The sequence below is a fragment of the Monodelphis domestica genome, chromosome 7 (genome assembly GCF_027887165.1).
Source record: "Monodelphis domestica isolate mMonDom1 chromosome 7, mMonDom1.pri, whole genome shotgun sequence".
In the NCBI taxonomy this organism is placed as follows: domain Eukaryota; kingdom Metazoa; phylum Chordata; class Mammalia; order Didelphimorphia; family Didelphidae; genus Monodelphis; species Monodelphis domestica.
The window spans coordinates 56,460,374-56,487,932 of NC_077233.1; the positions used below are offsets into that span (position 1 = coordinate 56,460,374).

The 27,559-nt window shown below is 43.9% G+C and overlaps 1 protein-coding gene across 1 annotated transcript in view; it reads right to left on the reverse strand.

Annotated features, from left to right (window-relative positions):
- PLXND1 (plexin D1) overlaps window positions 1–27,559 on the reverse strand; it is a 225,249-nt gene that overhangs the window by 149,697 nt on the left and 47,993 nt on the right. Inside the window, 3 exon segments of the mRNA XM_056804691.1 lie at window positions 1,476–1,576; window positions 9,134–9,265; window positions 17,135–17,311. Of these exon segments, the coding sequence (XP_056660669.1) occupies window positions 1,476–1,576; window positions 9,134–9,265; window positions 17,135–17,311 (410 nt within the window).

A 27,559-nucleotide genomic window follows, 5' to 3' on the forward strand; every position in this document is an offset into this window, starting at 1 on the left:
CCATTCCTGACTCACCATCTTGGTTATCCTCCTCCAGACACTCTTCAATTGACTGTCTTTTTTTGAACCCTTACCATCTATCTCAGAATCGATACTGTGTATTGGTCCTGAGGCAGAAGAGCGGTAAGGGCTGGACATTGGGGGCTAAATGACTTCACACAGTTAGAAAGTGTCTAAGGCCAGATTTGAACCCAGGATCTCCTATCTCTAGGCTTGTCTTTCTACCCACTGAACCACCCTGCTGCCTCCCCAAATGTTCTTTCTAAAATATGATCAACTAAACCCCCAAGATCAGTTTCAGAGAAACACCGATCTCAGCATACCTCCTCCATTTTGTTTTCACAAAGCTGATGTTTAAAATGTGAGGTGTGTAAGACTTCACACTTATTCCTATTAACTTCTGTCTCCTTAGGACTCATCCTTGTGGTTTAGTCCATCGAGATTCATTTGAATCTTGGCTCTATCATGCAGAGTGTTAGCTGTCCCTCCTAGCTTTGTGTCATCGGCAAACTTGGTGAGCATGCCATCTTTGCCTTTTCCAAGCCATGGACCAGATCAAGCACACGTTCGAGTTGCTTTTGTCCAAGTTGACATTGGTCCTGACCCATTCAAGATTACTCTTTGGATCCAACCAGTCAACCAAAGCCAAATCCAGCAAAATGCATTAGTGTCTAGCCCATATTTCTTCATCTTTTCCTCTAGAAGAGTTTGACAGACTCTAGCAAGTACTTTGTTTCCGGTAATCTTGGTAAATTATATCTATCACCTTCTTTGCAGCTGTTCTCCCAATGTCTTTGGAGGGTGTCAAGCCTATCCCACACTGAAACAAAAATACCCACTACAATACGCCTGGAAGGTGGTCTTCCAACTTTTGCTTGGAGACCTCCAATAAAAGGAAAAGTTACCACCTTTTAAGCCAATCTTCCTCTCAAATCTCATCTCTGCCACTTACCTTTGTGTGACCTTGGGTAAGTCACTTATAGGATCATAAAACTAGATCTAGAAGGGCTTTCAGAAGTCATCTAGTCCATCTCCCTCTTTTTACAGATGAGGAAACTGAGGTTAATTAATGTGACAGAGATCGTAAACTGCAGAAATGGCATACTGGCCAAAATCCAGTGATGTTTCCATTATAACATTTTAAACTCTTCTGCCTTAAGCTTTCTCATCCAGAAAATGAGGGGGTTGGAACAGATAACTTTCCAGTTCCCTTCCAGACACAAATCTATGCCCCTGTGATGCCCTTGTGGGCAGCTCTAATTGCTAGGAAGTTCTTCCTGTTATCAAGCTTTAATTTGTCTCTTTGTAGTTTTTTACACTGATCTTCACTTCCCATAAATATCCTGCCTCTAGAGCACCAATGGGCAACCTAGCCCTTCCTCCTCTGGTGCCAGTGCCCAATGGCTGACCCATAGTCCAACAGGAGGTGGAAAGGGAGGAGAAGGAATGACAGAATGCCTTGGCAAAAGCCTTACCTGGTCTCCATGGCACACCAGCCACAGTAGGCATCCTCAGCTGCCAGGCAGTCTGTGCAGGTTGTGTACTGATCACACACAGCCACTTTCACCCTGGCCATCTGTAACCAGGAGCATAAGTCAGTCACTCTTCACAAATGGGCACCCCTCTACAGGAAGCCTTCCCTGACTGCCCAGGATGCCATTAATCTTCCTGAATTCTCTCAGATTTCTATGGTACTCATTTTGGCACTCAATGGATGCTATCTTTTTATTATTCAAAATGCAAAATCAACAAACATTTAATAAAAGTGCCAACTATAGGGGCAGCTCAGTGACTCAGTGGAGAGAGAGACAAGTCTGGATATGGGAAGTCCTGAGTTCAAATCTGGCCTTACACCCTTCCTAGCTGTGTGCCATTGGCCATCACTTAACCCAACTGCCTGACCCTTACTGCTCTTCTTGCCTTAGAACTGATATTTATTAATGATTCTAAAACAGAAGGCAAGGATTTAAACAAAAAAGAGGGGGAATGCCTAATATGTGCAAGAAAGCTTGGTGCTGAGGATACAAAGATCAAACAGTCCCTAGCTTGGAAGATTTTCCAGTCTATTAAGGATGATAGAACATGTCTATACTTATTAAATAGAATATAAGCTCCTTGAGAGCATGGATCATCATTCTTGTCTCTCTATTCCCAGAGACCAGCATACCATGGGTGCTTAATAAATATGTGTTGATTGACTAACTGATTAGCAGAAGGTAGAATGGGATCAGAGCAGAAGAGAGATCCAGACCAAGTGCTGCAAGAAATTTGGCAGCAAGGTGTCCTAGTAGGGATTAGTGCTACACTTGGAGTTGGGAAGACCTGAATCCAAATTCATCCTAGGATACTAACTAGCTGGGTAACCCTGGGCAAGTCACCTAACCTCTGCTTCTTGATCTGTATAATGGGGATACTACTAGGCAAGTCACTTCACCCTACCTCATAGACTTGACATAAGGACCAAACGAGATAGCGCAGGTAAAAGGCTTTGTAATCCTTAAAGAATTCTGTCACTTTGAATTTGCTAATAATTAGTTATTATTAGAATTACATGTAACCAAGATTAGAAGGGAAACAACAAACTGGGGGAAATTTTATAACAAATGTCTCTGATAAAGGTCTAATTTTTCATATTTTTGAGAACTAAGTCAAATTTATAATCCAAGCCATTCCCCAATTGACAAATGGTTAAAGGATACGAATAAGCAATTTTCAGATGATGAAATCAAAGCCAGCAATAATCAAGTGGAAAAGTGTTCTAAATCACTTTTGATTAGAGAAATGCAAATTAAAACAATGCTGAGATACCACCTCACACTTATCAGTTTGCCCAACGTGACAGTAAAGGAAAGTGGTAAATGGTGGAGAGAACATGGCAAAATAGGGACACTAATACATTGTTGGTGGAGCTGTGAACTGATCCAATCATTCTAGAGGGAATTTTGGAACTATGCCCAAAGGGCTATAAAACTGTGCCTACCGTGATCTTGTAACACCACTATTGGATCTTTATACCAAAGAGATCATAAAAAAGGGAAAGGACCTACTTGCACAAAAATATGTATGGTAGCTCTTTTTATGGTGTCAAAGAACTGGAAATTGAGGAGATGTTCATCAAGAGGGGAATGGCTACAAAAAAGTGGTACATGTTGGTGATGGAATACTATGGCACTATAAGAAATGATAAACAAGATGATTTCAGAAAAAAACTAGAAAGATCTGCAGGAACTGATGCAGAGTGAAATAAGCAGAACTGGGAGAATGTTGTACACAGTAACAGCAATATTGTATAACAATCAACAGTGAAAATTTGGGCTACTCTCAGCAATGACTGGTCTGGGATAATCCTGAAAGATTTATGACAGGGAAGGTTCTCCACCTCCAGAGAAATATCTGTTGGAGTCGTCTTTCACATCAGTGCATTTATGGTTTTATTTGGGGGTTTGGGGCATGTATGAATTTGCTCTTGTAACAATGACCAATATGGGAGTGTGTTTTACATGACAACAAAAATAAAATAGTGTTATTGGAATTTTTATCAGATTATTTTTATTCCAATAATCTAATAATTCTGATCATTATTATTATTTGAAGAGACATCTGGATTGCACAGCAAGGCAGTGCAGTGGATAGAGTGCTGGACCTAAAGTCAGGAAGACTTCCCTCCCTGGGTTTAAATCTGGTTTCACGCACTGCTAGCTGTGTGACCCTGGGCAAGTCACTTCACCCTGCTTTTCTCAGTTTCGTCATCTGTAAAAGAAGAAGGAAATGGCAAACCACTCCAGTATCTTTGCCAAGAAAACCAAATGATGTCACAAAGAATTGTACCCGACTGAAAATGACTGGACAACAACTGTAACAGGCGATGGAGAGAAGGATCAGGAAATACTTCATGGAGCCGAGCTTTGAAGGGCTTTGAAGTAAAAGGATTTCAACCAGCAAAGAGAAGCAGAAAATGGATTCCAGGTGTGGGAAGCACACGTGCATGGAGGTGGGAGAAGGCAGGGCAAGATCAAGGAATAGCTAGGAGTCCAGACTGATTGGAAAGTCAAATGCATGAAAGGAAAGAGAGGAAGCTAATGATGGAAGGAAAGGCTGGCTGGGCACAGGGCTGGAGACTGAATCATGCTGAGCTAAGAAGCTGCCGCTGTTTTATTTTAAAATGAGGAGCCTCTGAAAGATTTTGAGGATGGGAGTGCCAAGGTCAGACCTGGGCTTTAAGAAGGGAACTTTGGAGGCAGCTAAATGACTCGGTGGATAGAGAGCCAGACCTGGATTCAAATGTGACCTCAGACACTTCCTAGCTTTCCGACTTTGGACAGGTCATTGAACCCCCATTGCCTAGCCCTTAGCGCTCTTCTGCCTTGGAACCAATACCCAGGATGCATTATGAGACAAGATAAGGGTTTTAAAAAAGAGAGTAACTTTGGCAACTGTACAAAGGATGGAATAGAGATAAGTAAGAACAGCCTGGAAGTTCTTACAAGAGCCCAAGGAAGAAAGAATGAGAACCTGAACTATAGGAAGGTGGTGCCAGTGCAAGCGGAGAGATGGGATGAATGCACCAGATACTTCCAAGCACATAGCACCCAAGTGAATATGTGGGCAGAGGATAGGGAGGAAAAGATCCCAGATGACATGGGCTTTGAGCCTGGGTCACCAAGAGCAAGATTTACTTTGGAACAGAAACTTGGGCTCCTCCCTACCCACAAGACTACCACTTAGTGGTCCCATAGGCTGGCACCCTGGGTGGCCATCTCTGGCCATCTTCTGGCCAAGACTCCCAGAAGGCACTGGAGTCTAGGCAGGGATGATGGTCACTGATGTGTTTAGAGTCTGAAGGGTCTTAAGAATGTCCCTTTCCCAAACACTATCCACATCCTAGGAAAGAACTGTGGGAGTAGAAACACAGAAGAAAAACAACTTGATCACATGGGTCGAGGGGATATGATTGGAGATGTAGACAAAATGATCACCCTAGTGCAAACATCAATAATATGGAAAGAGGTCTTGATCAAGGACACATGCAAAATCCAGTGGACTCGCATGTCAGCTATAGGAGGGGGCGTGGGAGGAGGGGAGGGAAAGAACAAGAATCTTGTAACCATGGGAAAATATTCTAAACTAAAAAACAAACAAGTAAATAAATTAATTAAAAAAAAAAGGACTGTCCCTTTCCCCAAAAAAGATCTCCTCCCATCATCCAGGAATGGAGCTCAAAATTCCCACCATTTGCTATTCTATTTCTCTAGGTTAAGGCATTGAGACCTCTAGGATTTTTTTAATGGCAGCGTCATTTGGAAAGGGAAAACCCTCAGCCATGATCCCCTGCCTATTTCCTTCATTTAGGCGGTGTGCAATAATTCCAATGAAAAGGGTGCCCAGTATGGAGTCAGGGAGCCTGAGTTCTTATAGAGTATAGAATACAGAATGCAATATTCTCTAGAATATAAGCTCCTGGAGGGCAGGTCCCATTTTATATTTGTGCTGGTATCTTCAGAGCATGGTACATAACAGGGACGAAATAAATGCTTGGTGACTGATTGGGTTCGAATCCTAGCTTTGCGACTCCTGTGCAGTAACTACAGGAAAATCATTTAATGTCACAGTTTCAGTTTACTCCTCCATAAAATGGGAATAATACTCAGCAGCACCTTTCTTACATAGTTTTACAAAGTGTAAATGAAATAATGTAGAAAAGTCAGTCGGTGGCTAGAGAGTGCTGGGTCTGGTGTCAGGAAGACCTGAGTTCAAATCCGATCACAGAGAGCTGTGTGACCCTGGGCAAATCATTTAACCCTGTTTGCCTTGATTTCCTCATCTGTAAAATGAGACAATCATAGCACCTGCTATGCAAGGTATTTGTGAGGATCAAATGAGATGCTTGTAAAGTCTCAAAGAACTTTAAAAATGCCAGTTGTGATTAGTCCAAAGAGTATAAGAGACATATGAGATGCCATGGCCAAAGAAGCCCAGAGAGGAAAGAAAAATGAATCTAGAGACAGATTTGGAGAAGGCTTGATCAAGTTGTTTTTAATAGAAGAGGGAGGTGAATCCAAGATGGCCTATGAAGACTGGGAAGGATGTTGACAGTCTGAGATGGGGGAAGGACGGCCTGATGTGAACAATTAAAAAGACCCCTGGATTTGGAGTCAGAGAATCCAAGATCCTAATCCAAGCTCTACTGGGTGACTTTGGACAAGTCATTTCACCTCTCTGAGACTCAATTTCTGCTTCTATAAAATGAGGGCTTTGGAGTAGATGAACTCCAACATCCCACTCAGCAGCTTTCAGTCTGAGGATCCTCTAAATTGTTGATCAATGGAGGAGAGGCACAAGCAAAGGCTTGGAATTACTGAGAAAGAAGCTTTGGGAACTTGAGTCATGCAATCTGGCTGAAGGAAAGGGAGATGGTAAATGACAAGTATAAGCCCAGATCATGAAGGGCCTTGAAGGCCAGGCTCAGAATTTTTTTTTTAAACCCTTACCTTCCATCTTGGAATCAATACTGTTGATTGATTCCAAGGAAGAAAAACAATAAAGGCTTGGCAATGGGGGTTAAGGGAAATGAAGTGTCTGAGGTCATATTTGAACCCAGGATCTTCCAGCCCAGCTCTGAATCCACCAAGCCACCTAGCTGCCCCCAGATGTTTTGTTTTTGATCTCTAGACAGAAGGGCAAAACCAATAGTTTTCTGAGGAATGTTACAAAATGGTGCCTTGGGATGAAGTTAAGCTCTGCCCATATCATAATTGTACGGAGGGCCAGCCCTGCTGCTATTAAATGACTATGAAGACTAAAGGGCTTAGAGCAAGATGGAGCCTTATGGATCCAAATGCTACATTTTACTGATAAGAAAACGAACTCAGAGAGGAAGTTATTTGCTCCGTGTTAACAAGGGTTATAATATGCAGAGCCAGAATTTGAACCCAGGCCTTCTAACTCCAAAGCTTAGTGGGATGATCCCCATTCTACAGATAGGAAAACTGATGCTTGGAGGTGATTATGGAGCAAAAAAACCCAGTGAAATCTAGGCTTCCTGGCTCTCTCCCTGACACCACAGTGCCTCCATGGGGCTCCCTCCTTTCCTGTGGGTAGAATGGTTATGAGAACATATTCCTGGATAGTTGGGTTTGTGGAAAGTCTGGGGGTGAGGAGGAGGAGGGAGCAAGAGCCAGCCCTCTCCAAGGTCCAGTACACCCTATCCAAGCCCAAGAAGACGGAATCCCTGGGGTCAGGCCAGCGGGAGCTCTGAGCAACTTGGCAGCTGGCGCCAAAGCTCGGGGCTCTGTGCAGGCTCACTGTCTGACTTTGGGGCACAGTGAAGGAGGGAGATGAAGAGAAGGATAAGAGGTGGCTTTGCCTAGCATGGCTGTCTGGAGGAAATTATGGTCAGAGAATAAAAATATAAAATGAGGGGTTCTTGCTTTAGTTTTGAAAGATTAAAACTTAATTTAAACCAGAGCTCAGCTCCTCTCCAGACAATTAGGACTTTCCAAGGAGAAGAAATAGGGGGCATCCTCTCTCACTAGGTAGTACAGGGAGAGAGGGCAGAACCTTACACGGGAAGCAGAAAGCCAGGTACCTAAATCTCCCAGCTTTCAGAGCAGCTCTTTACCTCCTTGAGTCTCAGTCTCTTCATCAGTAAAATGGGGTGATAATGGGAGCTGCAATTTTTTTTTGGCAAAGGACTTTGAGATCCTACCCTGGGCAGTCAGTCCAGCCTTCCGTATGATGCCTTCCTTGATCACCACAGCCCACAGGGATCTTTCCCTGCTCTGAATTCCTACCACATTGACTACCTGTCATCTTTACTTTGCCACTCACTCATGCAGTGTCTTATTCTATAATTGCTAACTTGAATTTCTCAGGGCTCACTTAGACCAGTCAGAATGCTGGAACCGAGGAGCCTTACAGGCCCTGGAGAGGAGCTCCTGTGGAGTCTTAGAATCACAGAATCAGATCTTCTAGGCTGGAATTTCATCCAGCCCCTTCAGAAGGGGAAGCTAAGGCAGAAACGTTCACATGATTCGTCCAAAGTCATATAACCAGGGAATGGGGGATCATCGGGTCAAACCCCAAAACCAGCCTCTTTGATCTTTGGTCCAAAGCTTTTTAACCTAAGGTGTCTGAGATGTCTAAGGATGGAACAGGAATGAGAGGATAAGCAGGGCCAAGATGGGGGCCAAGAGGGAGCTTCCCTGTGCTTACAGGACCATTGCCTTAATTCCATTCAATAAGAATTTTATATTAAGCACCTGCTATATATCCAGTGTTAGGATAGACTTTGGAGATATAAAAGAAAAAAAACGAACAGTCCCCTGCTGTCAATAAGCTTATCTTCCTTTGGGAGAAAACAAGTACACAGAAAAAGTCATGACACTCTATACCAAGTAATTCCTTCCTTCCTTCCTTCCTTCCTTCCTTCCTTCCTTCCTTCCTTCCTTCCTTCCTTCCTTCCTTCCTTCCTTCCTTCCTTCCTTCCTTCCTTCCTTCCTTCCTTCCTTCCTTCCTTCCTTGCCTTCTATTTTAGAATTGATACAAAGTATTAGTTCCAAGATAGAAAAGTGGTAAGGACTGGGCAATGGGAGTTAAGTGACTTGTCCAAGGTCACACAGCTTGGTAGTGTCTTGATTGTTTAAACCCAGGACTGCCTCTATTCACTGAGCCACCAGCTGCCCCCATACCAAGTAATTTCAAGAGGGTGAGAAAATGGAAATAAGGAAAGGGCTGGTTTTGGAGCTGGCATCTAAATTGGGCTTTGAACCTGATTTGGCCCCAATTCTTCATTCAAACCTGGGTCTGATATGAATGGGATGGTGAACAGACCTGTCATTGCCTCATGTCCCTAGTATGGAGACTTGGCCTCAAAGCATGTGCTAATGTAACCTGTCTTGGTCTACACCACCCAACAGAATAGGCTCTCCCAGAGCCATCTCCACTTTCCCCCAAGTTGCTGTCACTTACACAGCTCTTATGTGGTTCCATCAAGGGGAAGCTCAAAAGTCACCTCTTGCCCTCTCTAAGGGCATCCTCGGCTGTTCTTCCAATCAGGGAGACCCACCCCAGTGATATTCCGGATCCTAGAAGCTGTGAGATGGTTGGAGCCCCAGTGGAGGGGGAGGCTTCTTACCTGGTAGGACGTCATCACGTAGAGGTAGCTGGGATCTATGGGATCAAACTGCATGATGTGGTGGACTGCTTCCCCATAAGCCACTGTGATAGACTTCCTGCTCATCATGTCCATGGTACCATTCAGGTTGATCTGTGGAGAAAGTAGGAGGGGGAGCCCAAAGCAATTAGGGTCATTGTGGTCACTGGAAATCTGCCAAGAGAGCAGGGTTAGGAATGAAAAGCTGCTAGGGTGATTTGGGCAAGTAAAAGAGCCCCTTCTGAGAGGAGAGAAGGGGAAAAACGTGTGTGTTTTCCAAAGTGGAAAAACATGCCAGTTTCTTCAAGGTTTGGCATTTGCCAGCCTTGGGACACCATTTCTGTGCCCCCCTTTCTGCCCAGGAAGGCTAAAGAAACTTGGAGCTTTCATAGAATAGCCAGGAGTCTTCTCCATGGCCTCTGACTTCATCTGGTTTATTTTCAGCTCCAACATCACTGACATTCCCCTGCTTGGCATGCCCTCCCACCTCCTGTCCCCTATCCAAACCCAACCATTCATTAAGGTTCAGCAGGTCTTCCTTAGACTCTCAGAGCTAGAAAGATCCTCAGAGGTCATCTAGCTCTAAGGCATGAATCCCCTGTAGACCATCCTGACAACTATCTCTTTTTTAAATTTTAAACCCTTACCTTCCATCTTAAAATCAAAACTGGGTATGTGTTCTAAGGCAGAAGAGTGATAAGAGCTAGGAGATGAGTGTTAAGTGACTTGCCCAGGGTCACACAGCTAGGAAGCTTCTGAGGCCAAATTTGAACCCAGGACCTCCCATCTCTAGACCTGGCTCTCAATCCACTGAGCCACCCAGCTGCTCCCACTCCATTTTCAGGTGTGTTAGGAACTAAGGGGAGAACAAAGATAACATGATCTACCTACAAAGGTGCCTCCCTGCTCTTCCCAAATGATTTTTTTTAAAACAGAAAACATGATATAAAGGAAAAAAACAATAAATGTGGAGTCAGAGAACCTGCTGCTATTTACTACCTCCAGGTGATCTTGGCCAAATCCCTTTACCATTCCAGGCATCATTTGTAAAATTAAGGTGTAGGATTGGGTAGCAATAACAGGAGTGTGTTTTAAGGTTTGCAGAATACTTCCCTCACAACAATCCTGAGAGGCAGGTATTATTCCCATTTTGCAGAAGACATAGTTGAGGTTCTGAGAGGATAAATTACTTCACTGGCTGTCCTCCATGCCCAGACTACTCTCCCTCCTTTCCCCTCTTAGCTCCCTGGATTTCCTTCAAGTCTTAACTAAAAACCCACCTTCTACAAGAAAGCTTTTACTAATCCCCCATAATGCTAAGGCATCCACTCTGTGGATCATCTCCAATTTATCCCTTCTATATCTTGTTCACACACACAGTAGGACCTTGTCTTACATGACCAACATGCTCCAAGTAAGTTGAAAATGTGCAGAATAGAGAACCGCGTTATTTAATACGTGTTTCTCTGTAAGAACAAAATAGGCACTTTGTGGCTTTATTTTGGCTTATCAGGGCTATTAGCATCATCTCTCTTCATAGCGGGGCCATTTTTAACAACTAACTAGCAGGGGGGAGCTTTGAGTACCTCAAAAGTCCTCCAAGATCTATATCCAATATTTGAGTCTGTTCTTTTACAAAATTCTTTCTGACACAGAGCTCAAATCTGTCTTTCTAGGACGGCTCTTTCCCATCCTAATCCTGAATTTGAGGCCAAGCAGAATAAATAGAATCTTTCTTCTGCATTACAACCTTCAAATATTCGAAGACAACTTTCAGGTTCTCCATAAGAGCAATGAGGTAGCAGAGCCAGCTCTTATCAACTTTAAAGAGCTTAAATTTTCTATGGAGGTGATTCAGTGGATAGAGAGCCAAGCCTGGAGACAGGAAATCCTGGGTTCAAATTTGACCTCCGATCTTTCCTATGTGACCCTGGGCAAGTCATTTGACCCTAATTGCCTAGCCCTTACTACTCTTCTACCTTGGAACCTATACTTAATACTAATTCTAAGATGGAAAGTAAGGGTTGAAAAATTTTTTTCCAATAGGAGTACTTTCCTTTATTTGTTTATAATTAATTAATTAATTTTAAATTTAAAAAAAATTTTCCATAATTCATTTTCTTTCCTCCCCCTTTCCAGAGCCGACAAGCAATCCCATTGGGTTGTACAAATGTTATCACTTGATACCCGATAGGAGTACTTTTAAACCTTAGATGTAGGCAAATGCGAAAAATGCAGATTCAACTTAAAAGTTTACCATGGATTCATTTTCTTCCCTGGAGAGCTATTAGTTAAACTTTGACCGGCACACCCACATCTCCAAATCTCCTTTGCTCTAGACATTATCAGCTCTTTCAAGCAATCATGGGTCAGCATGGACTGGAATCCCTTAGCCATCCTTGTGGTCAGCCCCAGGCACGTTCCAGTTTGCTAATGTCCCCTCTAAAATGGGATGCCCCAACTGAGGCCAGGCCTTTAGCTGTGTCTGAGCAGGGCAGGACCCTTACGTCCCTTTTCTGCAGTTGGTGACTGGCTGCCTGATTGCCTGATGACAAGGCTTGGAATGAGACACAGCCATCCAAGTCTAGAGTCCTGGATGGCTTGATTGAGGTGGACAAGTGAAGGGCTTTGGTTTCTCCATTCGATGTGGACCTGTATCAGGGAGTTAGCCATCTGGGACCAGAAACAGGGTTCAGATTACTGACTCAGAGAGTAGGAGGAACAGAGAATCCAGCTAGGCCAGAAGCCCAATGTTCTTCTCTTGAGTGTCCCATGTGGCTCTTGGCACCCAGCCAGATTCCCCCAGCTGACTGGGCTACAAAGGAGGAACCTCAAGAGTGGGGAGGGAGATTGGGTCGAATTAGCCTTTCTCATTCCAGGGTTTGACGTCTCTTCCACCCTGGGCACCGGGACAACTCTGATGAAACGTGTTTGTGTTATCTTTGAAGAAACAAACAAATGGGTCCTTTCTCCTCCCTCCCTTCCCAATCAGTTTCACAGAACACGCAGATCAAAGCATCTTCCCTGTCACCAGCTGAGAAGAAGGGGAACCCCCCCAGTCCCTTTGGCATGCCAGCCAAGGCTCTGTCTGCCACATCGGTGGCACCCACTCCTTCAATGGGCCAGAGGATGAGGTAAGAGTCAGAGAGAGCAGTCTGGGGAACAAAATCCTGGCCAAGTCCAGGCTGGGGAAATAGAAGAAGCATCTGCCCTGGGCCGTGCATGACCCATTCTTCTCTCTCCAGGGAGTTTGCTAGTGCCCAGATTCTGCACCAGACTCCCCCTGAGAGCCAACCTCACCGTCTCCCCATTCCCGTGTCTCTGGATGGCATTTTCTCCCCTCCTCCTACTGGAAGCCAGGCAAAGCACCATTCGTGTCCAGGTGCTGTCTCTGCTTGGACAGGTCCCTGAGTTATGACCTACAGGGAGCCTCCTACATCCTTAGTTAACTTGAAACCCCCAAGGTACAAGGGCTTCTGGTTAGACATCTGTGGGGGAATTAGATTAGCGGTATCTGAGTCAATTATCCTGGGCAGCATGTCTCTAATGGAGGCTCTGCAGAGGAGACTGATTTTCCCTGATAGGATAATAGCTGCAGAGCTGTTAATTCTGCAGAAAGGTGTACAGGGGTCTGGGGGCCACATCCTTTACCCCCACCTCTGTCCCTTGAGGGGCTTTCACAGCTCCCACCTCATGCAACGTCTGCTTGGCCTCTTCCCCTATATGAGACCCCCACCCAGGCAAAGATGGGGAAAGACTTTGTCTCTCTTCCAATAGCACAGAGGCAAGGGGAGAGGGAGATGGGGGGAGGAAAGGGCTTATTGGATTTACTCTTCTTTCTTCCCAGAATTTTGATTCCTGAGACCACATTATGGGCTTCCGCCGCTAGGAATGTGACCCCCTGGGACTGAGGTGGATGCCTTAGAGCTCTACAATGGGAAGAACACTGGATTTGTGGGTGGAGGACCTGGGTTTGAAACTGTACTTTGGCCAGTCACTCTGTGTGACTTGGGCTCCTCTTCCCAGAGTCTTTAGTTTCCTCAACTCAGAAATGAAAGGGTCTGGTCTAGATGTCTGCTGTGGTTCCTTCTAGCTCTAAACCTGAGATCTGGGTCTGTATCTAAGATGTTAAATAAATCAAAACCATGAAAGAGAAAAAGGAACTCGAATATGTACTATAATAATAACAACTAGCATGTATAATGTACTTTAAGGTTTATCATGTCCTTTATTTTTATCATTGCATTTCATCCTCCCAACTTTATAAGAGAAGTGCTATCACAACTTCCCATTTTACAGGTGAGGAAACTGAGGCTGAGAGATGATGTCTCTTGAGCAGGGTCACTCAACTATAAGTACTGCAGGCAGGATTTGAATGTTGGATCTTCTGACTCCAATCCAGTACCCTGGGCTTAGGGCATTCTTTGTCCTTGGATTCCCAGGCTCTTCCACAGTGCCTGGTCTATAAGAGGTGATTAATAAAGGTTTGTTGATTGATTGTTTGGTGTCTCTGGTTGGATCCTGCTACAAACCTTAGATCATGTGGAATGATTTCCAACACTTGATGTTCCAACAGCCTGGCTGCCAAGATAGGGCAGATCTTGGCTGGAGAAGCCAGATGGGGTCAAATGTGACCCTCCATCCTTCTGCCCTCACTCTCTACCCCTGCTGGGTCTTCGTTACTAGGATGACTTCAGTCCGGATGTAGATGGACCCTCTCTCTGTGGAGGAAAAAGGCTGAGGGAGGGAGTAAGGAAAGGAGAGATACTAGTGGGGCCTTTCACCTAACTGGGTCTTAAAAACAGACCCAACCAAGGCCAGAATTTCCTGGTGGGCCCAGATACTAATCAGATGCCATACAATGAGATTTCTAACAGCTGAACCCCTATCAGCCCTGTTCTCTGGGCTGGGCAGAAAGCTCAGAGACCTTAAATTCTGATTAATGCTCAGCACCGACAAGCGTTGGAAATCATTCCAACCAGAGGCACCAATCAATCAATCAATCAATCAACAAACCTTTATTAATCACCTCTTATATACCAGGCACTGTGGGAGAGACTGGGCATCCAGGGACAAAGAATGCCATAAGCTTTGCTCATTAGGAGCTCAAATTCTAATGGAGGAGAAAAGTTTGTACATAACTATACCGAGCCAAAGTATAATGTGAATAGAAAGAAATTCTAATTCAAAGAATAAATCTGTAGTCCTTGTATTTGAGGGGGGTTGGGCCAGATCTCATGCAGAAATAGTGACTGAACATCATCTTAAAGGAAGAAAGAGACTCTGGGACACAGAGGTGACGAGGAAGTCCATCACAGTCATGGGGAATGGCCAGGACAGACGCCTGGAAAGAGGGGACTGCATTGAAAGCAGAACAGGGAGCAAGGCTAGGGAGATTGGATCAGCCAGTGAGGCTGGAAAGACGGGCTTGGAAGGTTTTAAAAGCTACAGAGAAGAGTTTCTTTAGAGCCACTAGAATTGGAACAGAGCAGTCACATGGGTAGAAAATGACTTTGGCAGCTGTGTGGAAGATGGACTGGAGTGATGAGACTCGAGGCAGAGCCATTAAGGGACCGTGGCAAGAACCCAGGTGAGAGGTGATGAAGGACTACAAAGGGAGGGATGGAGAGGAAAGTCCTGGCTCTGAGATGTGGTAAAGGGGGAAAGGGCAAGATTTGGCAACTGGCTGGACATGTGGAATAGGGGAAGGCGAGAGGGCAAGGATAATATACCAAGGTTACACACGTGGAAGGTTGGAAGGGATGGTGATGATTTTAGCAGAAATGGTGAAGTGAGGAAGAAGGCGGGATGGCGGGGAGGATAATGAGTTTTCCTCTGGTTATGTTGAGCTTGAGGTGACTCCAGTACATCAAGATGGAAATGTATGATAAGTAAGTGTCGAGGCAGGATCATATTTCAGGAAAGAGACTGAAGTTGGGGTGTGTGTGTGTGTCTGTCTATCTGTGCTTCATGGATTATAGTTAACCCCAAGGGGCTGATGAGGGCTAGGGGCCAGCAGAGGGCCAGGATGGACCCTTAGGGAATGTCTACAGTTATAGAGCAGATCTGGAGGACGAGACAGATGGCAGTGGAGATGGAGAAGGAGCAGTTGGGTAAAAGAACCAGGAGAAAGTAATGTCATAAAACTAGGGAGGAGGGAGAGTATCCAGGAAGAAATGTTCTTCTGCTTTGGTACCAATACACAGTATTGATTCTAAGACAGAAGGTATGGCTTTCGTTTGTTTTTTTTTAAAGATCACTGGTAAAATCCCAAGAGAAAAATTTCAATTCAATGATGAGACTAGAAATCAGACTGCACAGGTGTGAGAAATGAGAGGAAAGTGTAGACAGCTTTTTCCAGGAGTTTGGCTGAGAAAGGAGGACAGATATAGGATAATAGCTGGGAGGGATGGGAGGGTCTAGAAAACATTTTTAAAGATGGAAGAGCCACAAGTATGTCTACAGACAGTAGAGAAAAAACCTGTACATAGGGAGAAGTCAAAGGGGTGTGTATGTGTGTGTGTGTGTGTGTGTGTGTGTGTGTGTGTGTGTAGATGTTTGTATATGAGTGAGTGAGAGAGAGAGATACACACAGAGAGAGACAGAGACATAGGGAAGAAGAGATGGAGGGAGGAGGAGAAATGACATTTGAGGATACAATCTGCTGGAGAAGATGCGAAGGGATGGGGTCAAGCGTACATGCAGAGGGGCTAGTCTTGGCCAGCAGAAAGGTCATCTCTTTGTCAGAGACTGGTCTAAAGGAGGAGTGAGTGGCAGATAATGCCAAGAAGTTCAGAGACAGAATGAGAAAAGAGGCACTCATGGCAAATGATTTCACATTTGCCAGGTCCCTATCAATCAACATGAGCCACCAGACACAACTGATTGCTTAGCAGTGGTGTGAGGTCTACCACAATAGAATGGAAGCTCCACAAGGGCCGCTTCCTTTTATTTTGTCTTTGCACTCCTGTATCTAGCACGGTGCCTGACATGAGGTAGATGCTATTAAGCAAATGCTTAGTGAATAGAACTGAATTATTTTTTAATCCCAAGGTATTAGCATCCACAGAGTCCATCCCATGAGACTCTCCATGGCAGTAGCTATTAGACCTCAGCATTCTAGAAGGTGAGAGGCAGTATGGTAGATATAGAAAAAGCTTTGGAGGGAACAGCTAGAAGATTCAGTGGATAGAAGGCTAGACCCAGAGATGAGAGGTCCTGGGTTCAAATGTGATCGCATAAAATATCTAGCTGTGTGACCCTGGGTGAGTCACTTAACCCCCATTGCCTAGCCCTTACTGCCCTTCTGCCTTAGAGACAGTATTGACTCTAAAGCAGAAGGTAAGGGTTAAAAAATAAATAAAGAGCAAGCCTTGAATTCTCATCTGAAGATGAAGGTCTAAATTCTAGTCCAATCACTGACTTGGGCAAATCATTGCCTTCCTCTGGGCTTTAGTCACTCATAAAATGAGAAGATCATACTACCCCAGATCTCAAGCTAAAAGGAACCTCATAGTTCAACCTCCTCATTTTATAGATGTTTACAGAGGTTTAGTGACTTGACCACAGTGACACAGTTTATAAAGCAGCAGAGTCAGGAGAGATATTGGGACCCCAAGCCTCTGAAGCGAAGGTCACTCTTTCTACTATGCTTCAGGACTGATCTAAGGTCCCATCCATCCAACTCTGACCATGATTGTATAAGTCCAGGCCAGACAATGGAATGATCTGGATTTCAATACAGCTTCAAAGATCTTATTTTTATATCTCTGTGTCCCAATGATTACATGTTAAGACCTTTCATAAGGGTCTTTTGTGTCAGAAATACACAAAATAAATCTTGAATAACAATCAACATAAGAAGTAACCAATGGCTCATTCAGGGGTGCAGCCAAGTGAGCTCCTGCCCCTGGAGAGCTGGTGGAGGGATACTTCGTCCTTCCCAGGGATTAAGGCTCTACCCAACCCCAACCAACTAATTACCTTGAGAAGTCTCCCATTGGCTGTTCCCAGGAACACAACAGTGTAGTTGTTGACACTGGCCACAGCCACAGAAGTTAGTCCCTGGTAGCGAAACACTGGTGTGGCCTTGAGAGGCTGCAGGATGGACAGCGGATGCTGGAGATGGGCAGCACCACAATCTAGCTGCTCTGGCTGGAGCTGGAAGATGAAAACAGAACGTCACTCTCCTGATCACAACCTACCAAACTCCCCATTGCCAACTACATCAGGAACAGTTCAAGAACCTGGAAAAATATGGGTTAAAAACATCAGTTATTCCCTATTCTGAGAAATCACTTAGAAACAAAAGTAGTGATCCCTGGGAGTCAGCACAGGTTCCCTAAAAATAAATTATGACTAACTGAACTTGTTTCCTTTTTTGGATAAGGTTACAGGACTAGTAGACTCAACATGCCATAGACATGATTTTAGCTAGGCATTTGAAAAAAGTCTGTCATAATATTCTCTGCACAAGACAGACAAAAACCAGTGGCATGCTGGACCTGGTCTATACCAGCTCCAAAAAGTCAGCTGTTAAAATTTCAAGATGAACACTTACATCTCAAAAATCAACAAACAATATAAAACAAGGGCTTGGCTTATTGTTTTGTTGATTGTTTAGACTTAAGAAAGTCATGGAGAAAATGTTAATGATAAAACACATCTTGTATAAGTTGCTTTTATTCTTGGAGAACCTGTAGCAAACATCCAGCAACATACCCCAGCCAGAGACTGACTGTTCCCATCTACCTGCCGCAGTTTACCTCCCACTAACACTGTTTATAATTATAACTATATACTACAACTATATAGCTATACTTATTTATGGTTAGTTATAACTCTGGACACTAATTGAACCCTAACTCTTGTCACTGACCTAATCCTGGCCAGCTGACTTAAAACTATGTACTGACAGTCACGAGGACAACCAGGCAAAAACGTGTGGATGGTTCAGTGTTTCCCAACCCTGATGTTGGAACCTCATTTCATAATATAGGTCAGTATTCTTTTAGTAGGAGTATATAGGCCATTATCATCAAAGTTAAGGACACAAGTTAATTCAATAAGAATTTATTACTCAGCACTGATGACATAAAGAAGAAAAGTTAAAGAGGTAAAACATTAACATTCCCTCAGGATGAGAAGAGGAATACAACACTCATTGCAGGGGGAAAGGTGCTGGATTAAGAATCTGAGGGCCTGAGTTTGAATTCCTCTTTTGCTACTTCTTACTTGTATGACTTTGAGTAAGATCTCAGTTTTCTCAATGGTAAAATAAAGGAATGTTACTAAAAGTGTCTAAAGTCCTTCCATCTCTAAATCAATAATCCTATGATGAGTCACAGATCCTAGCTGAAATCCAATTAAAGGACTCCAGATAAAGGTCTCCATTGAGATGATAAAGAGCTCAATCAGTTGGGAAAGGATATGCATTGGAGTCGGCATCCAAGTTGAACCTTAAAAGTTATTCTGGAAGAGAGAATGAGGCTGATGACTTTGCGCAACCCTATCTCATTTAAATCCAATTCATACACAAGTCAAGACACCACCCCATGGTGTCATTGGTCCTCTGAAAATGAAGGATGAACAACAAAGGTTGAGTCCCAAATGAACAATACACAAAGAATCACATAGCAAACCTATCTTTAGGAGTCTACACTCATCCTAAGTCTTCATGTCTTGTATTAAAATGTCTACATAGCCATTGTATTCCGACATGAGTGAAGAGAGAATCATGAGGTCCCTTCCACTGAATCATGGCAGTCTGCATGTAAGATCTTGGGGTGGGGTGGAAAAGGACGCTAGAAGACTATAGAAGGGCAAAGAGTGAAGTTGATCATGCCCTACCCCTCAACAGCTAGCCACTGGTCAGGTCACCCTCTCCATCTTCCTTATATCCATCAGCTTTTGTTACTTGGCTCTACAGATCTTTTGCCCTCTACCCACTGGTCAAGGTTTCAGATGGAAGGAAGGAAGGAGGGAAGAAAAGAAGAATGAGTAAATGGGGCAGAGGGGTCCTTCCTTTGCTTATTTTTTTACAACTGACTCTCCCATTTGGAAGAGCCAATGTACATGCCTGACCAACATGCCTCCCAACCCACACCAGGGTCAGTGGGTTTCTGTTATATGTTCAAGCCAACTTACTTATAGATGAATGGATGGAAAAGTTAGAAGGGACTTTAGAGATCATCTAGTCCAAGGGGTTCTTAAACTGGAATATTAAGAATGTTTTAATAATCATTTCAGTGTAATTGGTTTCCTTTTCAATCCTATGTACTTTATCTTATATATTTAAAACATTCTCCATAGGCTTCACTAAAAAAGGTTGAGAATGCCTGATATGGCCCTATACCCTTATTTTATAGACATGGAAATTGCAGCCCAGAGAAGGAAAGAGATTTGTCCAAGGCTGCACAGTCAGTTAGTGACAGCATCATGAATGAGAACCCAATTTCTAATCAGCTTTGGATAAATGGCAGCCAACATGGTTCTCCTGAGAAGAGAGACCCAATTTATTCCTCTGTCCTGAGTAGGGCTGGGAGTCAGAAAAATTGGGATCTAGTCTGGGTTCTACCTAACTCATTTACCTTTGGGCAAACTGTTCAAGCTCATTTGGTTTCATCATTTGTAAAATGAGGGGGTTGGACTGAAAGAATCTCTAAGATTCTTTGTACCCCACAATCCTTGCATAGTACCTGCCACCCAGTAGTAATGTAACAAAGGCTTGTTCAAGGGAGCAACTAGTGTCCCAGTGAATAGAGATCTAGTCCTGGTCTTGGAGGGGGTATGGGTTCAAATCTGGATTCAAACACTTACTAGCTGTGTGATCAAGTTGTTTAACCCTATTTACTTAGCCCTGACCCTTCTGTCTTAAGAGTTGTTACTAAGATAGAAATAAGGGCTAAAAAAAAAATAAGTGCTTGTTCAGTGACTAGATTCCTTCCCTCTAACATTCTCTGCTTCAGCATCATTCCCTTGTGTCCCAAAGGTCCAGTCTCCCCTTTTGCCTCTCCTTTTTCCTCACTCTGATGCCTTATAATCTCATGTTCCTAAACTCATCCTTTCTTCCTGTCTCCATCTTCCCTTGTTGCCACCTCTACCCATTTCTAGTTCTCTACCCATAACCTTTTCATCGCCCCCAAAGAGCCTGAGAAAGAGAATTGGGAAGAAAGGTAGGGGATGGGAGGAGGGAGACATGAGAGGCAGTGAAGTGTTGGGGGGGGTGCGATGGAAGAAGGAGACCAGTTGGAGACTGGGTTGTGGCTCCAAGGAGTCAGTGTTATAATTTTAGATGATGGGGGCTGTAAGACTAAATGTACATGTGTTATAATCAAACACTCCTCTCTGGGAAGAAGTTTCATGTCTATCGGCACTCCTATAAAAGGACATACAGACAAATCCACATGAAGAAAATTTCCATTTAAGTTAAAGGGTGTGTTTGAGGGGGGCTGAATATGTGCGTCCATTTGGGCCTGGGGCCAGGGAGAAAATGGGACTGGAATGGCAACAGGGAAATTCTAGACTCATGAAGTGTTAGTATTGGAGGAGACTTAAAATATTATCCAGTCTAGTCTCTTTATTTGACAAAGGAGGGAAATGAGGCCCAAAGAAGTAGGGACCAGTGGCTTGCCCAAGAAGACACAATGAAGGAGTAACAACTCAGGTCTCCTTATCCTTTTCCCAGAGCTATTCCACTTTTCTACTATATGTGTACTTGTGCATCCACATGAATAGGAACCAAAAGAAAAAGAGAAAAGACAAGAGTGCATAAGGAAATTGAGGCCTGATGAATTTAAGAGACTTGCCAAGAGAGGAGACAGGATTTGAACTCAACTTCTGACTCCAGGGCTAGTGGTCTTTCCACCATAGCATGGCTTCAATGGGTGTCCTCTCAGAGGCAGATTTCAAAGAATACTCCATTAGCAAGTAGTCACCCTCTTGGTGATGAGCAGCTTTGAGCCAGTCGATGGCTATTGTGAGGCCAATTCCCAGTGCCTGTCTAGCACGCTAGCACCTGACAAAGGCCATTGGCACAGCTTTCAAGAAGCCAATCCCTCAATGAGGCATCAGAGTGGAATTTGGACAGGCCAAGATAACCCTGCCCCAAAGCAGGGTCTGCAAGGTATCCAATGAAAGATACTGATGAAAGCCATGAGAGTGGTTAAGGGGAGAGTAAGTATGGTGGGCATCCTCCCTGAGTGACCTTGGGCAAGTAATAAACATTATAGAGCCCAGAGCCTAGAAGTGGATGGGATCTTGGTGATTATCTAGCCCAACCCACCAATCTGAACAAGAAGGAAACTGAGCTCCTATAAAGTTAAATGAGATTGGAGGCTAAAGGGTGAAATAGGAAAGTCACTAAACCTGGAGGCATGGGACAAGAGTTTGAATTCTGGTCTCCTATCTACCATCCGAGTGCCTCCTGGGAAATTCATGTAACTTTTATGGGCCTCAGTTTCATCATCTATATAATTAGGAAGTTGGATGAGATGATCCATAAGATGCCTTCAGACAATTCCATGAACCCAGTCACAAAGCACAGAGGCTGGGGCTGAGCCTTGTGATTCCAAATCCAATCCTTTCTCCACATCATAGCATTCTTATTTGGAATAGTACTTGGTTACTCAACCACTGGGGACCTAAAAAAAAGGGAATTCACAGGATTGTGGAATGTGAGTGCTGGGGAGGTCTTTGAGATGTTCTCCTCCAATCCCCCCTTTTCCCCCCCCATTCAACAGAGGAGGAATCCAAGGTCCAGAAAAGTCACACAGGGAATAAGAAACATCGCTGGGATTTGAACTCGGGTCTCTTGATGTTAAAGTCGGTGTTCTTTCCATTTTATGTACTTTGCTGATCATTACCCACCCACCCCCACTCCAGGGACTCCCTTCTATTGCTTATAATCTAAAGCACTATGGACAAAGTAGAAAGTAAATTGAATGTGGAGTCACAGGGAGACTTTGAGCAAATCCCTTCATTTTTCTGGGCTGTTCTCCATAAAATGGGCTGAGGTGGTTACAGAAAACTTTACAATGGAAAAGAGAGATCTGAATTAACCTAGAAAGCATGGGTATTTGAGGTGCCACTCAGGAGACAGTGTGTCTACAGTTACTCAGTCCTCACCTACATCCATCTCTGGGATGTACGTCTAGGCTCTCTCCCATGTCACCTGCACTAAGATGAGCCTGTCTCAAATTATGTGCTCAGCTGAGCTGGGCTGCCATGATACAATGCATGCCTCCTGGCATCAGAAGAGCACACAAAGGCTTCCCAGTGATGTGTGCTCTGCAGCAGCCATTTAGCTACTCATTCTGCTCTCTCTTCCCTCCTCTTGAAGGCCACTGCAATTTGGCTGTCTCTAGTAGATGCCATAAAGAACATGTCAACATGGGAGACCAGAGGGGAGAGATGGAAGGGAAAGAGGGACCAGCCCGTCTCCAGCAAAGGTCCTTCAGCTGGTACATGAAGACACTGAATCACTAGAGTACAGGAAGGAAACTTACAGAGAACAGCCAATACAAATAACTCATTTTGCACTGGAAGAAACTGAGACCAAGAAAGAGGAAGTCGATTGCCCAAGGACACACAGTGACAAAGCAAGGCCTAAAACCCAGCCTTTTTAAAAAACAACAACAAAAAAAACCCACAAAAAGTGCTTTGCTTTGATTCCTAACACTGAGGTTACCCCTCCTCTCTTCATGACTTTTAGCAACAACTCATGAACTGGGCATAAGAATTTACTGACTTGTTTTGGGGTAGACTCAGGTTCCAATTCCGCCTCCAGTCAATATGCCCACATTGATGGAGAACTTACTGGGGTGCCCAGTACTGAACAAGGCCCAGCACTGTTGGGGGAGAGAGAGAACACAGGGGAGGTAACAATGAACCAGAAGACATAGTCATTGGTCCAACCGGAAAGTCAAAAAAGACAGGTTAAGAATCAGGAGATGAGGGTTCTAGTCTGTCTAGGTTCCTTCCATAATTGTAGTAAAGATCAAGAGGAACAAGAGGTGAGGGCATTTGGAGAAGTGGAAAGCTATTCAAATGTGAGAGATTCTTAATCATCAACTAATCAGAAAGCATTTATTAAGCTCCTACTGAATAAAATGTAAGTGCATGTATTAGTTTAAAAGTGTTTCTGATGTGCAAAGCATATATGCTATTATAATAGCAGTTCGTTAAGCACTAGGGGTGCGTTGATGGAAAAGACAAAGGTCCTACCCTCAAGAATCTTGCTTTCTATCGTCAGAAAGTGACATCAGAACAAAATAGCAAATGCGAAATAAGAAAGGAAAAGCTAGATCTAAAAGCAGTGAGAAGTTAGTTTCCTGATGACTCAATGTTTGCAAGGACGATCATTTAACCACCCTCTGTGCCTATCGGTGCCATAAAATGGGAATAATTAGTACTGATGTCCATGCTCGTCTTTTCCTAGGTCCTTGACTTGAGAACAAAGAACATCAATGGCATCACCATCCCATCCCAGCCTCTACTCATGCCAATCCTCTTCAAGTATATTCCAGCCAAACTGACCCGGGTATAAATCCTCTACACATTCTGAACTTCCCCTCTTCTGAGACATTGCCTAGAATGCCCTCCTTCCACCTCTTTGTAGCCAGTTGAATTCTTTCTTGTAGGCTTCAAAATGGCGATCCAAAGGGAAGAATTTTATGACCAAACAAGCGATAGAAAGGATCGAGGGAAATATAATTGAACATTTTTATTGCATGAAATTAAAAAGGTTTTGAACAAACAAAAACCCTGCAGTGAAAATTAGAAAGCAGGGACCTGGGGGGAAATTTTATAGCAAGTTTCTCTGATAAAGGTCTTATTTCCCAAATATGAAGGAAATGAGCCAAATTTATAAAAAATAACAGCCATTATCCAACTGAAAAATGGCCAAAGAATATGAACAGGCAGTTTTTAGAAGTAGTAACCAAAGCTATGTATAGTCAATGAAAAAATGCTCCAAATCACTATTGATTGGTTAAAACAACACCAAGGGACCACTTCACACCAATCTGATTGTTTAACACAACAGGAAAGGAAAATCACCAATGCTAAAGGGGACGTGGAAAAATTGGGATACTAATGCACTGTTGGTGGAACTGTGAATTGGTCCAACCATTCTGGAGAACAATTTGGAACTATGCCCAAAGAGCTATCAAACCGTGTACTCCCTTTGACTCAGCAATACCACCACTAGGTCTGTATCAAAGAAAAATAAAACCTACAGCATTTATACAAAAATGTTTATAAGCAGCTCCTTTGTGGTGGCAAAGAATTGCAAATTGAGGGGCTATCCATCAATTGGGAAATGACTGAATAAGCTGTAACGTGAATGTGATGGAGTCCTTTTGTGCTATAAAAATGATAGAGGCTTCAGAAAAAAACAACTGGAAAGACCTATCTGAATTGATGCCAAGTGAAATGAGCAGAACCAGAAGATTACTGTACACTGCAACAGAAATAATGTAATGGTGATCAGCTGTGAAAGCCTTAGCTTCTCTGATCAATACCATGTTTCAAGCAAGACATTGCCCAAGGCCACATGATGAAAAATGCCATCCACCTTCAGAGAGAGAACTGACAGACTCTGAGTGCAAACTGAAGTAGAATTCTTTCACTTTCCTTAATTTTCTTGCCTTTTTTTTTACAACGTGGCTAATATGAAAATGTCTTGTATGATTTTGCATTTATAATTGACATCCTGTTGCCTTCTCAATGGGGGAGGTCTGAAGAAGGGAATTTGGAACTCAAAAATTTTTTTAATTTCAATTTAAAACAAAAAAAGGATGTTAAAATAAAAAACTAATAAATCATTAAAAAAAGTAACAAACTAGAGACACAAATGTTGGTTCCTCCAGGAAGTTTGCCTGGATCTCCTTTTCCTCCCTCCAACTCCAGACTCACAGAGTCTTTCCCTATCATATATTATTTTTCAAAATCCAGTCCCCCTCCAGTTGTTTTTGGTTTTGCATTATGGTTGTCTCCCTAACTCCTAACTAGGCTTTCAGTAGGCTCCATGAGGGCAAAGACCATGTTTTATATACTTTTATTCTCACCCCAACTCCTAGCGCATTATACAGCACACAGGTGTTTAACAAGTATTTTTTAGTGAATCAAACATCCTGTGTTTTCCACACTCTGTGTTCCTGCAAACAGGAGTGAGGAGACGTGGATCCTGGTTCTGGTTCTGATTCTAAATGGAGTGATCTTGGGCAAGTCACCTCCTCCACCCCTTGTCACAAAGTTTCTTCCTCCATAAAAGGAGAGATTTAGAATAATTGTTGCAAGGCTTTCTTCCAGCTCTGACAGATTCTGTTTCTAATTCCGAATGGTGCTGTTCTCGGTCTCATGTTCTAATTCTTTCACCTGTTGGTGGTGGTCTAGCATGAAAAGGGGAGAGTGAATGCTTCTGTCTGCTCAGAGGCAATCCTACCTGTTTCTTCATTTGTTCAGATCACTCTTCTCACAGTCTACTGGAGGACAGTTGGTTTTCCCTGATCGTAAAGATCCTTCTGGTACTGGAATAAAGCATCCGTCTCTGCCTGGAATTAGGGATCAAATCTACACCTGAGATTTCAGGGGCAATCAGTGACTGGGAATAGGGCTCCATCCATGGTCAGGTTAAAAGTTGATCTGTAATTAGAGCTGGTCAGTAGCCAGACTCGGGGCTTGGGACGTGGCTCTGACGAGAGAGCTCAGTCAGTGGACAAAGAACAGAGCAGAGCCAAAAAAACTGGCTTCAGGAGTACCGAGATCCACCCATGAAGCTAATTAGCCATCAGCTCACTTGTTCAGATCAGGTTGCTAATGGATATCCCTGCTCCTCTACCCAGAAGAATGCCATGTGGGGAAGTGAGCTCTGTACATTTGCAGATATATGATAGGTATCACAGGTTGGTGATAATAACCATCCTCTGGGCAACGAGGGGGCTCGCCGGGGGATCTCCAAGGTCCCCTCCAGCTCTGAGGTTCAGGAGACTAAGACGTGTTCGTTCCTTCCACCTCTCCCATCTCTCCCCTCCTCCACCCCTTGTCACAAAGTTTCCCAAAAGGTACCAGAAGGACTAGAAAATATTTCCTCCTTGAAATTCTATTTTTTCCTGCAACCCAGTTCAAGATTGCCATCTCCATGGCAACCACTTGTTTAGCTAGCAACTCCACTATACCTTAGCGGCTCTCTCAACAAATACTTGGGGGGCAGCAGCCACTCGTGGAATGCTCCCCTGCAGAAGCCATCCCCAGGCTGTCTCTAAGCTGCGACTAACTTTTCAGCAACCACCAGCTTCTTACCAGGACCCTCCTGGAAAGCTGGAAGCCCAAAAGTCACATCAAGCCCTAAAAAGTGGCTCCTCGTTAGCTCCTCTGGGCAGCCTGGACACCTCCCTCTCTGCTCCTGGGCATCAGAGAAGCCAAGCTATGTGGGTGCCAAAACAGGCTATGTTCACCGTCAAGGGAGAGAAAGACAAAAGAGGGGGGCTCTGGGCTCAGCCAGATCTGTCTGCAAACACGCCTCCCCACCCCAAGTGGCTGAGTTAAAATCACAATTGGGAGCACAAAATGGACTGGGTAATTTCCCACTGATTAGGACCATTTGGAAGAAATCAACGATCAGGCCCCAACTGCCTAGCAAGTGCTCTGACTCTGCTCTCCACAAAGGCCAGAATAGCTCTTTGCCCTCTGAATGGGGTTTCACAACCTAGTCCTTTCTTTCCTCTCCTTTTTTCTTTCTCCCCCCCCCCCCCATCCTGCCCCACAAAGTCTTTTTAAACATGACTGTGGCATTGTTCAGCTTCTCAATTTGAACAGCCCAGTCAATCCAAGACCTTTCGAGTCCATTCTTGGAAAATTAGCATCTCTTGACTATCTCCCACACAGAATGAGCCACAAGGACTTGGGGGTGGGAAGGCGCAGTCCTTAGATTTTGGATTCAGAGTAACTGAGAATAGATGACGCCAATTTTCACTCTTTTCTGCCCCCTTCCAGCCCGAGATACCCTCAGTGACCTTTCAGAGTCCTGGGCTCTAGACACTCCTCTCTTTGTTATCTATTATATCCAAAACTCCATGACCCTATTTGAGGTTTTCTTGGCAAAGACACTGGAGTGGTTTGTCATTTCCTTCTCCAGTTCATTTTACAGATGAGGAAACTGAGGCAAACAGGGCTAAGTGATTACCTGGGGTAACATGGCTAGTAAATGTCTGAGGCCTCATTAGAACTCAGGTCTTCCTGACTGCAACCTAGCTACATTATTCCTCTGCTACTTACTAGCTATGTATCTTTCTCCCTCCCTTCTCCTCCCTTCTCTCTCTCTCTCTCTCTCTCTCTCTCTCTCTCTCTCTCTCTCTCTCTCTCTCTCTCTCTTTCTCTCTCCCTCTCTCTCTCTCTCTCTCTCTCTCA